The sequence below is a fragment of the Moschus berezovskii genome, chromosome 27, assembly GCF_049115385.1.
Source record: "Moschus berezovskii isolate FMDL1 chromosome 27, NW_MosBer_1.0, whole genome shotgun sequence".
Classification (NCBI taxonomy): domain Eukaryota; kingdom Metazoa; phylum Chordata; class Mammalia; order Artiodactyla; family Moschidae; genus Moschus; species Moschus berezovskii.
The window spans coordinates 5340484-5352147 of record NC_142486.1 but is presented as its reverse complement, the minus strand read 5'-3'; the positions used below and the strand labels follow the sequence as shown (position 1 = coordinate 5352147).

Genomic DNA, 11664 nt, shown 5'->3' with positions numbered 1-11664 from the left:
TCTGTTCGCAGCCTCGGTCTCACGGTGTAGGGAAGCAGGGAGGCGTTTCCCCAGAAGCCCCAGTGGAGGCCTGAGTGTGTCGGGAGAGACTCGCCTCCTGGCTGCGGAGAAGGCGGAAGGTCCGCGTTCTTGAGAAGTGGACGGAACGGTGTTTTCAGGGCTTCTCTAGCCGAGGGGGTCCCATCTTTAGTAGTCTCATTTTGTATCCATTTGCGAAGTTACTCGACAGACAGGACAAGAGTCTCTGTCTTACAAGTCACGAAGTGAATGAGGCTCACCGACTCCACTCTGAATTAGAAGGCATATATCCTCCTGAAGGCAGGAGGAGAAGGGGACGACAGAGGACGAGATGGTTGGATGGCATCACCGACTCACCGACGTGAGTTTGCGCAAACTCCGGGAGATGTTAAGGACAAGGAAACCTGACTTGCTGCAGTCCATGGGGTCGCAAAGAATCGGATACGACTTAAGCGACTGAACAACAGCAAAGCCTTCGATACTCCCAGGAGTTATATTTTTATAGTACTGTTGTGAATGTTCACTCAAATCAGAGATGGGATTTTGAGAATGCCTTGCTCGTGCCGTGGTCTACCTTATGAATGAAGCAATGCAAAAAATTCCTACTATCGCCAAAGAGACCTATGGCTGGAGAGGCTTAAATTGACACTGCGGTTTGTGCAATGTAGTATTTTTATGGTTTCGTTTTTTATATTTAGAATCGTCAGAAGTTCAGGGCCAAAAAAAAAAAAAAAAGACGTGAAACCACTGAGTCGCTGAAGTAGTAATTAGTGAAAGTTTATTGTGCACGCACTAAAAAGTCAGCAAACCGGGAGCACTCAAACCAAAACGTGGAATGAAGGTCAGAGGTATATTGTTTTAAAGCATCTTATATAGGGTGGAGTGGTGCTTGAGTACTAAGTTGCTTCAGTCGTGTCCGACTCTTTGCGACCCTTATGACTATAAATTTCTCTTCCCTCTTGAGACTAAGAATAGCTCGATTTCTCCTAAGCCATTATAATAGTTTGCTCATGTAACTGATCTTGTTTTCTTGAATTGGCTGCTGAGGTTTCTCAAAGCAGAACTATAGACTATCTTTTGTCAGTATACAGGAGTGTACAGTGGGTAAGTTCTAATCCTGTCCTATCCCTGGCTCCATCTTATTTATCCCTACTTTGTTTTCCTTTTCACACTTTATTTAATTGCACTTAATTATTTTTTTTAAAAGATGAGACATTTCTTCAGTTAACTTCTGTGAAAAAAGCACCAGAAAAGGCATTGGGAACACAAAAATATATCATTCAGTGATATCAGTGGGAGCAGATAAAAGCACTTAATGTTCTGCAACTGAAGACAGAAGTTACATTACAGGAGAAAGGGAGAAAAGAGCTAAGCAAATCACTAAATCATGATTAGAATCCAGTCATACAAACCGGACACTGAAACTAATGGAGCCAAACTGGTAATCAGCAGGAAAGAAGACCTATTAATACATCTCTTCTCACTGGGAGAAGATGAAAAATGCTTGTAACTGTCTTCATAGTATGTAATAGTCTTTTCTGGATTCCGTTACTAGTTACGTAGATGGATATTTTCTGGAGCTAGATTTGCCTGTACCATAGAGTTTTATTTGTGAATTTGCATTCTATCCTAATTCCCTTACCATCCTTGATAACCTGTCCTGCAATACTGAAAAGAAAACTTTTGACTTCCTGCCAGATCATGATAATGTTTCCACACAGATGAAGAGGTAGACTTGTGCAAAGTTTCTGCCCTCCAGAGATTTTCAAACCGCCTAGGGAGATGAGATGTAAATATTCGACAAGTTATCTCATTAAATTATCACATGTTGCTCCAGATTGGTAAAATAACAAAGATGAGCCTTGAGAGTAGTGAATTTTTTTCTCTTTAAGTGATTTTTAACAAAAAGTGGGCTCCCCTGGTGGTTCAGACAGTAAAGAATCTTCCTGCAATGCAGGAGACCCGAGTTCAATCCCTGGGTGGGGAAGATGCCCTAGAGAAGTAACTGGCAACCCACTCCAGTATTCTTGCCTGGAGAATTCTATGGGTGGAGGAGCCTGGCAGGCTACAGTCCATGGGGTCACAGAGTCAGTCAGGACTGAAGTGACTTAGCACGCACACTGGTGTACTGTATACGCGTATATGTGCATTATATAAGATATTTGATTATATTTACATGGACTAAGCGACTAACACTTTCACGTTCAACATAGAAATATAATCCTGAAAAATCTGCCTTTGCCTGTTTTATGTCCTATTAATGTCCAATCAAAACAGATCACAACAGACTAGTACAGCCACTTCAACTGCTAGAACCTAAAGTAGGAATTGACTACCTGTGCTTTTGCACAAACTTTGGAAATAATTTTTAAAGTTTATAATTTAAACTTTAGTCCATAAATAAACATATTTATGAAATCTTGACCCTGCTTGGGAATTTGCATTCATAAATCAGGACATTAGTTGTACTTAAACAAATGGTTTTTAAATGAATTTACCCTTAATGTAACTTACATAGGGCTTCCCTGGTGGCTCAGTGGTAAAGAACTCGCCTGCCAAGCAGCAGATGCCAGTTCGATCCCTGGGTTGGGAAGATCCCCTGGAGAAGGAAATGGCAACCCACTCCAGTATTCTTGCCTGGGAAATCCCATGGACAGAGGAGCCTGGCAGACTACAGTCCTTGGGATCACAGAGAGTCAGACACAGCTGAGCACGTACACACACATACACAGCTTAGATAACGCTTCATTTCTTAAATAATGCAGATGATTTAGTGTAAATGTTAAAGTATGCGTGTGCTAAGTTGCTTTAGTTGCATCTTGACTATTGCCTATATATTTAACCCCTTTTTAAATTAAAATATGTCTTCAGTCCACATGGACTTTTTAAACTTGATCTCTTCTGTGAAGCCTTTTACTGTACACTCCCCATCAGGCATGGTTGATTATTTCCATCTCTGCTTATACAAATAGATGCTTCACCTCAAAGTATTGCATTTACCACACTGTCCTGTAATTTAAGTGTCTGTCTCCATTAGGAGACTGTGAGCAACTTGAGGACAGAAACTATATCTTCCCAGTTTTGCAGCTATAGTGTCAACCATGATGCCTTCTCATGTAGAAGACACTCTACAAACCTTTCTTGCCTAAGTGTAACCGATGGATCAATGACCACTTTACTGTACAACTGGAACTTTTAACTTTCCCTGAAACCAAATTTATACAACTTTCTTCACAGATAATTTGTTAAGAATGACATTCTTTCTTTTGGTTATTCGCAAATAAAAGTGATGTTTATTAAACGTAGAAACAATTGAATGGTACATATTTTTATCACCTATACAATTTTTCATATACAATTATTATTTTAAATTTATTTTACTATCATATGAAACATACTTTTAAAACATAAGACATGTAATTTGACAAATATATTCTCCAGCTTAGTATAAATGTTTAACATGGTAATGAGCCAACTTTGAGAAGAAAGTTGCTACAAAGCTAAGGCATGTGATTGCTTTTGAATTATTTTTTGCAAAATTTTGATTATGTATTGCATACAAAGGAATGCAAGTGAAACACAGGTTTGATATTTTTCTTTTGTTTTTTTTTCCTCTTTGAAACAATGATAAGATTCCTTCTCATACTTAATCTAAAGATGAAAGATTGTCAAGAATTAAATGACATTTATTCTTAAAGGAAGAATATCCTTTAGTTCTGCAACCTTAAGGACTGTAAGCTCCACACTACAAGGTGAAAATGAAAGTCGCTCAGTCGTGTACGACTCTTCGTGTCCTACTCTTTGCGACCCCATGGGCTGTAGTCGGCCAGGCTCCTCTGTCCATGGAATTCTCCAGGTCAGAATACTGGACTGGGTAGCCGTTCCCTTCTCCAGGGGATCTTCCCAACCCAGGGACTGAACCCAGGTCTCCCGCATTGCAGGCGAATTCTTTACGGTGTGAGCCACCAAGAGTACCCCCGGAAAAGATAATGATAACAAACCACAGAGACGCACGTCACTCCTCCGAGGAGCCTAGAGAGGCCCCGGAAATATCCCGAGGGGTGGGCACCGCAGGGAGCCGGTGACGCACTTCCGACTCGGGCTGTTAGTAATTTTTTGTCGCGGGATTTGACAGCTTCTAGGTAGGGTAGCGGTTTCTGGGTAGGAGGAGTCTGGGCGGGGGCCCGGGAAGGTGGGATCCCGTTTAGGACCCGACAATCTTTTGCTGGGTTTGCTGTCACCTCAGCTGAAGGTGGAACTCCGGGAAAGTGAGCACGAGCGGGAGAAGGATGAGTTGGGACTGGACCGCAAGTCAAGGCAGGGTCGCCCCTCCGGCCCTAGGTGATGGACTTTGGACAGTGAAAGTGGAGGAAGACTCCCCCGGAAGTGGGGAGTCCGACCGGCCCGGAGACTGTCCGGATCCCGAAACTTCCCGGTGTCATTTTAGGCAGTTCCGTTATCAGGAGGCGGCCGGACCGGAAGAGGCGCTGAGCCGACTCAGGGAACTTTGTTGTCGATGGCTGAGGCCCGAGGTGCACTCGAAAGAGCAGATCCTGGAGCTGCTGGTGCTGGAGCAGTTCCTGACCATCCTACCCTGGGAGCTCCAGGCCTGGGTGCGGAAGCACTGCCCGCAGAGCGGGGAGGAGGCGGCCGCCGTGGTGCGGTCTCTTCAGAGAGAGCCTGCTGGGACCTCACGCCAGGTGAGGAGTGAAAGTGTTTTGGGAGTTCTTTACTTCCTTATTTTTTACGTGAACTTTAGGATGTGTATGAAACATTCTTTCCTTTGTAGGAAGCGGTGACAAATAAACCCGTCCAGGAAGAAGTCCTTGAGTTGTAGACCTTTCTGCCCAAAACCGGCACAGAAGTATTGTTTATTCAGTGTAAGACACCCTCGTGTCTAACTAGATTGTTTGTGAAAGAAAAATGTCGAGGTGGAAAGTGTCCTTAAATGATGTGCAGTTCCCCACCACTTTGAATGTGAGCATCCTTTTATTTTTTAACGGTTTGGATGACTTCCTCCCTTCTCCCTCAATTGATAATGATACTGCAGAGAAGGAAGAGAGGCTGGAAATGGAGTTAATAATTGATCCTGCCTACATGATGAAGCCTCCATAAAAATCACAAGAGTATGGGGTTCAGAGAGCTTCCCAGTTGGTAAGCGCATCTACTTAAGTCGGAGGGTAACACAACCCTGCCCCCATCCCACCTCCAAAGGGAGAGAAGCTCCTGAGCTTAGGACCCCCCCTCCAGACCTTGCGCAATGCAGCTCTTCCATCTGACTGTTGCTGACATATTCTTTTATAATAAACTGGTAATCTAGTATGTAAACTATTGTCCTGAATTCTGGAGCCACTCTAGCAAATTAATCGAACTCAAAGAGGAGTCTTGGAAACCTCCTATAGAGCTGGTTGGTGAAAAGCAGGTACATAGGTGACGGCGTGGACTTGGAATTGATGTATGGAGGATGGGAGCAGTCTTGTAAGACTGAGCTCTTAACCTGTGGGATCTCACACCATCACAAGGTAGTGAGAGAGTCGTTTCCTAGGCAGGTTGATAAGTCTAGGGGTCCCCAAGGAGAGAGAGGTCTGGAATTCTCAAGGAGGAGAAAAGGACAAACTTATTTTTCCTCTACATTCTTTAGGATTATGTATCCTGCCTGAGGACAGTCTCTAGATTAAACCTGGCTAATCATGTTATCTTAAAATGTAAATTATGGGAGTAGGTCTGGTCTTTACAAGGATTATATAACAATGTATCCTGCCTGAAGGCAGTCTCTGGATTAAACCTTCTGGCTAATCCTGTTATCTTAAAATGTAAATTATGGGAGTCAGTTCAGTCACTCAGTCATGTCCAGCTCTTTGCGACCCCATGAATCACAGCACGCCAGGCCTCCCTGTCCATCACCAACTCCCAGAGTTCACTCAAACTCATGTCCATCGAGTCGGTGATGCCATCCAGCCATCTCATTCTCTGTCGTCCCTGTCTCTTCCCACCCCCAATCCCTCCTAGCATCAGACTCTTTTTCCAGTGAGTCAACTCGTCGCATAAGGTGGCCAAAGTATTGGAGTTTCAACTTTAGCATCAGTCCTTCCAATGAACACCCAGGATTGATCTCTTTTAGAATGGACTGGTTGGATCTCCTTGCAGTCTAAGGGATTCTCAAGAGTCTTCTCCAGCACCACAGTTCAAAAGCATCAATTCTTCAGCGATCAGCTTTCTTCAGAGTCCAACTCTCACATCCATACATGACCACGGGTAAAACCATAGCCTTGACTAGACGGACCTTGGTTGGCACAGTAATGTCTCTGCTTTTTAATATGCTATCTAGGTTAGTCATAACTTTCCTACTTCCTTATGGGAGTAGGTCTGGTCTTTACAACCTCCAGACATTCTTTGGATTCATTGGAGAGTATAGCGGGTACTCTTTCTATCCCTCAGAAGCTTTCTCTCTCTCCTTTATACTTTAATAAAACTTTATTACACAAAAGCTCTAAGCGGTCAAGCCTCGTCTCCAGCCCCGGAGTGAATTCTCCTCCGGAGGCCAAGAATCCTGGTGTCTTTGCGTGATTCAGCAACAACCTTTCAGTAGGTGGGGTCAGAGTTCTTAAACTGTAGGAAGCCCACCAGCTGGTGCTACATAACCGCTTGAACTGTGGAAATGCACACATCTGGTGTCAGACGTGATATTGTTGTAGTGGATATTCAGAGTATTGAGAGCAGAGGAGACACGCAGGAATGCGGTTTTCCTTTACAAGGAGAGGAGAGAGAGGCTCGGGGAAAACAAATAATTACTCCTGTTGGTGAGGTACCTTCCTCTGAAGATAGATCTTTGTATTCATGTCACACAAGAGGAAACAGTGTCTGAGAGCCAGCATTGGAACTGGGGACTTCAGTTAACCTGTATATTTTGAATCTATATCAGGTTTCTGTTTTGATAAATCAGAGTGTGTGTATGTGCACTCATTTGTGTCTGACTCTTTGCAACCCCATGGGCTGTAGCCCGCTAGGCTCCTCTTGTCCATGGGATTTCCCAGGCAAGAATACTTGTGGGTTACCATTTCCTCCTCCAGGGGATCTTCCCAATCCAGGGATCAAACCCACGTCTATTGCATCTCCTTCATTGGCAGGCAGATTCTTTACCACTAGCGTCACCTGGGAAGCCCGATAAATCACAGCAATATAACTCAAATGAGTATTTTGCTCCTCCCTCAAATGAGTGTAGACAGTCCACAGAAAGGCTTTTTAGGATTGCAGGAGAATGCCCGCTTCTGTCTTTGGTCACTTTGCAACTCCCACATCAGTACAAGGCTCACCGATAAAGACTCCCTCAGTCATTACTTGGTTTCTCAGGGCCTGTGGACTCTTCTCTGAATCCAGCCTCATCCCGGCACTGCTGGTGACACCATCCTGGGACGGGCAGGTGCTGAGGGGAGGTCTCGTGTTGTTACAGGGGTTGGTGACAGTGCGGGATGTGGCCGTGTCTCTAACCTGGGAGGAGTGGGAGCGTCTGGGCCCAGCACAGAAGTACTTCTTCAGGGAGAGTGCACCGAAGGATCATGGGAATGCAGTCTCACCAAGTAAGTGCTGGGCCTATGCCTGTCTCCAGCTGGGTGTGACTGGTGGAGGGCTTTCTTCAGAAAATCCCTGAGCCAGGCTGCCATTCACAGAGATCGAGAGCCTTCAAGCCCCTTTTAGAACTGAGGCAAGACCTTTCTGTTCTATATCGTTAGGTGATAGAGTCAGCTTTTTATTTTGCTGCATATATTACAGCCATAGCACCAGGTGAAGCTCTGTGTACCCCCCTCGAAAGCTGTCCCCTCACTCCTTCTCCGCAAGTGACCAATATTCTGACTTACCCCTTCTATGCCTGTTTTATATTCTTTTTACACATACATGTAGCCACATACACAGTCTCTGTATGTATATATATAAATGTATGAAAACATGTAAACATATATAGCATTTTGACATGTTTTTATGGTATATATATGTTGTATTACTGTATGGTTCTTTTGCACCTTGCCGTTTTTCCTCCACGTTACATTTTTGGGATTTTTATCCATGTTGATACGTGTAGCTCTAGTTTATTCATTTTAACATCTCTATATATTTCATCCTAATATTCACTTATCTATTCTATCAACAGATGTTATGGCTTCTAGTTTTTCACGATTACACAGAGTATTATGCCAATCGTTCTTGTCTGTTTCTCCCTGTGTTCTTATGAAGTGGGGTTAGGGGAAAAGAGATGGGTTGGTGGGTGTAGGCACAAGTATAAAAGGAAAGAAACAGGATTTGTACAGGTAAGCACATTTGACAGGTTAATTAAAATAATTTAACTTCAGGAGTGGTTTCATAGAGAACAGGAAAAGGGCTTTGGTGGGGGGTTTTTCCTTTCTTAATCACTCCTGCCAGGGGATGAAATGTCAGCAACTCCTATTTTAATATTTCAGGTTCAGAAACCAGAATTGAGAACAAAGAGTTGATTCCAAAGCAAGAAATTCTAGAAGAAGTGGAGCCTCAAGGGCAGCTACAAGGATTTCAGGAGAAGACTCCCCTATCTTCTGAGTGTGGTGATGCCCAGCAGGACAGGAGAGAGAAGCCCTTGGGAGACCCCTCGTCGCTGAAACGTGAAAATTCTCCTGAAGATGAGGGAGTCACCCACATCTCGGATCTCAGGAATGGTCCTAGCGAAGGAGATGTCAAAAACAATGAATTCAGGACCAGTGCTGAGAGTTCAGACTTTGTTCCTGGTCAGTATGTCCCAACAGTAGGGAGACCCATCACTGGGGATAAATATGGGAGCAACTGCCAACACAGGTTAGATATGGTGAAACCTCGTGAATCTCTCAGCAGTGAGGAAAACCGCCATCATTCGGGCCTATCTGAGACTCAGAGGTGGTTCCATGGAGAAAGACCTTACACATGTGACACCTGTGAGAAGAGCTTCAAACAGCGTTCCGACCTCCTTAAACACCACCGAATCCACACCGGGGAGAGGCCCTACGGGTGTCCTGTGTGTGGGAGGCGCTTCAGTCAGAGCGCGACCCTCGTTAAACACCAGAGGACACACACTGGAGAGAAACCTTACAGATGTCTCGACTGTGGGGACAGCTTCCGACAGAGCTCAAATCTCAGCCGGCATCAGAGAACCCACCTGGGGGAGAAGCACTATCCCTGTGACAACTTCAGGGAAACCTGCCACACCTCCAGCCATCTTAGTCAGCAGAGGACACACAAGGAGGAGCGACCCTACACGTGTGAGGAGTGTGACAAGAGCTTCAAACGCTGCTCCGACCTCTCCAAACACCAGAGAATCCACACCGGGGAGAAGCCTTATGGGTGTCCTGTGTGTGGGAGGCGCTTCAGTCAGAGCGCGACCCTCATTAAACACCAGCGGACACACACCGGAGAGAAACCCTACACGTGTCCCAAGTGTGGGGACAGCTTCCGACAGAGCTCACACCTCAGCCGCCATCAGAGAACCCACGTGGGGGAGAAGCACTACACATGTAAGGAGTGCGGGGAGACCTGCCGCACATCCGGTCGTTTTAGACACCAGAGGACACACAAGGGGGAGCGACCCTACACGTGTGAGGAGTGCGACAAGAGCTTCAAACGCTGCTCCGACCTCTCCAAACACCAGAGGATCCACACCGGGGAGAAGCCCTATGGGTGTTCTGTGTGCGGGAAGTGCTTCAGTCAGAGCGCGACCCTCGTTAAACACCAGAGAACCCACACCGGAGAGAAACCTTACAGATGTCTCGACTGTGGGGACAGCTTCAGACAGAGCTCACACCTCGTCCGACACCAAAGAATCCACAGAAATAAAGTCCCATCATTTTGACCTGCTTCTTCAGGAGTCATTTTATTCCCTTCTCTCTTTCCCTCCTTCTCTCTCTCTTTCCAGAAACTATATTCTTTGGAGTATTTCAGTAATCACGGATTGTATTGCCTTTTGGCATCACACCCAAGATATACTGAGTTCAGCTAGTCTCGGGATGCCCTTTGAGAGCCTGTTGCCCTGAAGGAGGAGGGGCTGAGTCAGGGGCACCCCCTCTCCCCAGAACATACTTTCAGCAAGAGCAAAGGTGACCCATCAGAGTTCTGCCCTTGTCACTTTTCAGGGACCTCCACTTTTGGACCAACCTTTTTTTTTTCTTTTGAACTTTTTATTTTGTATTGGGGTATAGCTGATTAACAATGTTGTGATAGTTTCAGATGAATAGTGAAGGGACTCAGCCATGTGTATACATGTACCCATTCTCCCCTGAACTCCCCTCCCATCCAGGCTGCCACATACCATTGAAAAGAGAGTTCCATGTGCTATACAATAGGTCCTTGTTGGTTATTTTAAATATAGCAGTGTGTATATGACCTTCGCAAACTCGTAAGTTCAAAATATTTTTTTTTAATGAAAGTAAGTCCTTCTTTTTCTTTTTTTAGTACCAATGTTCTCCATGGGATTTATTTACTTCTTTAGAAATGTTTTATCTCACTGCCCTGACCAGGGATCGAACCCGCACCCCCTGCATTAGAAGGTGAAGACTTAACTGCTGGACCATCAAGGAAGTCCCTATTTATATACTTTTGAATTGTGATATTCCACCAAAAAACATGGACAAGTTTATTGTGAAATATTGCCAACATATAGGCAAGCATAAAATAGAACAATTTTAAAGAATGTTCACAAATACGCCACACAGATGAATCAATTCTTAAGTAGGACATATTTGCTTCATATCATTTTTAAGGAAATAACACACTTGTAATAAATACCATGTATACTCATGAGCCCTCCCTAAACCCATTCCCCTCACCTTCAAGCTGACCCAAGAAGATGATGTGTCTGTAGTTGTCCAGCATCACGTCCCTGTAGAGGGCCTTCTGAGCCCAGTCCAGCGTGTCCCACTCTTCCCTGGTGAAGTACAGAGCCATGTCCTCAAAAGACCGCAACCCCTGGAAACAGAGACTCATTATAGCTGCAGCTCCTACCACAGCTTTGTGGGCCACAGTGTTATTACTGTCCTACAGCCAAGGCTCATCCAGTTAATTAGCAGACTCAGGGCTCAACTCGTCTCCAGCCCTCAGGTCACGCATGTTCTTTCTTCCACGCTAGAGTCACACATGTTCTCTCTGGAAGGACACATGGTCAGTATGTGAGGTTTCTCTGGCGGTTTGGTCTCTGCTGTGGTCACTCTACTCTGGCAGCATAGACAACAGGAGAGTGGACGGGTGTGGCTGTGACCCCATAAAACCGCTCCCCGGTCCAGGTGAGCTTGCCGACCCTGCTCTGTGCGTTCCCACCTTCCTCATCACGCGGTTCTTCTGCCCAGTTCTCATACAAAAGAGATGGCGCCCTCCCAGGAGGACACTGAGAATGGGGCAGCGTGTGGGCTGCTCCCATAGAGATGGACAGGCTACTGGGACCCACTGGGTGGGCGGAAGCTGGCTGTCGTGGGCACCACTACTCGACGGGTCTGAAGAGGCAGGTAGGGAGGGGTCACTGGGATTCAGAAAGTTGTTGGAGCTGGGGCCTCAGGGGAGGCAGCCCAGCAGGAGAGGCTGTGGATAAACAAACGCCGGAGACCTTCCCTGTGTGGTCCTCACCCCTCCTATCTCCCCCTGGGCCCCAAGGTTGTCTCC

The 11664-nt window shown here is 45.5% G+C and overlaps 1 protein-coding gene across 5 annotated transcripts; it reads left to right on the top strand.

The window, feature by feature from the left end:
- The first annotated feature begins 36 nt into the window (after nt 1-36).
- ZNF394 (zinc finger protein 394) lies at nt 37-9873 on the top strand. 5 transcript variants are annotated; one of them, XM_055410220.2, is made up of 3 exons: nt 37-379; nt 4466-4718; nt 8472-9873. In XM_055410220.2, the coding sequence occupies exons 1-3, from the start codon at nt 350-352 to the stop codon at nt 9863-9865; spliced, it is 1677 nt and encodes a 558-aa protein (XP_055266195.1). In that variant the 5' UTR covers nt 37-349; the 3' UTR covers nt 9866-9873. The 5 variants fall into 5 exon arrangements, with proteins under 5 accessions (XP_055266195.1, XP_055266197.1, XP_088689115.1 ...); XM_055410222.2 differs by lacking the exon at nt 37-379 and adding an exon at nt 397-859; XM_088832989.1 differs by lacking the exon at nt 37-379 and adding an exon at nt 398-866.
- The last annotated feature ends 1791 nt before the right edge of the window (nt 9874-11664 follow it).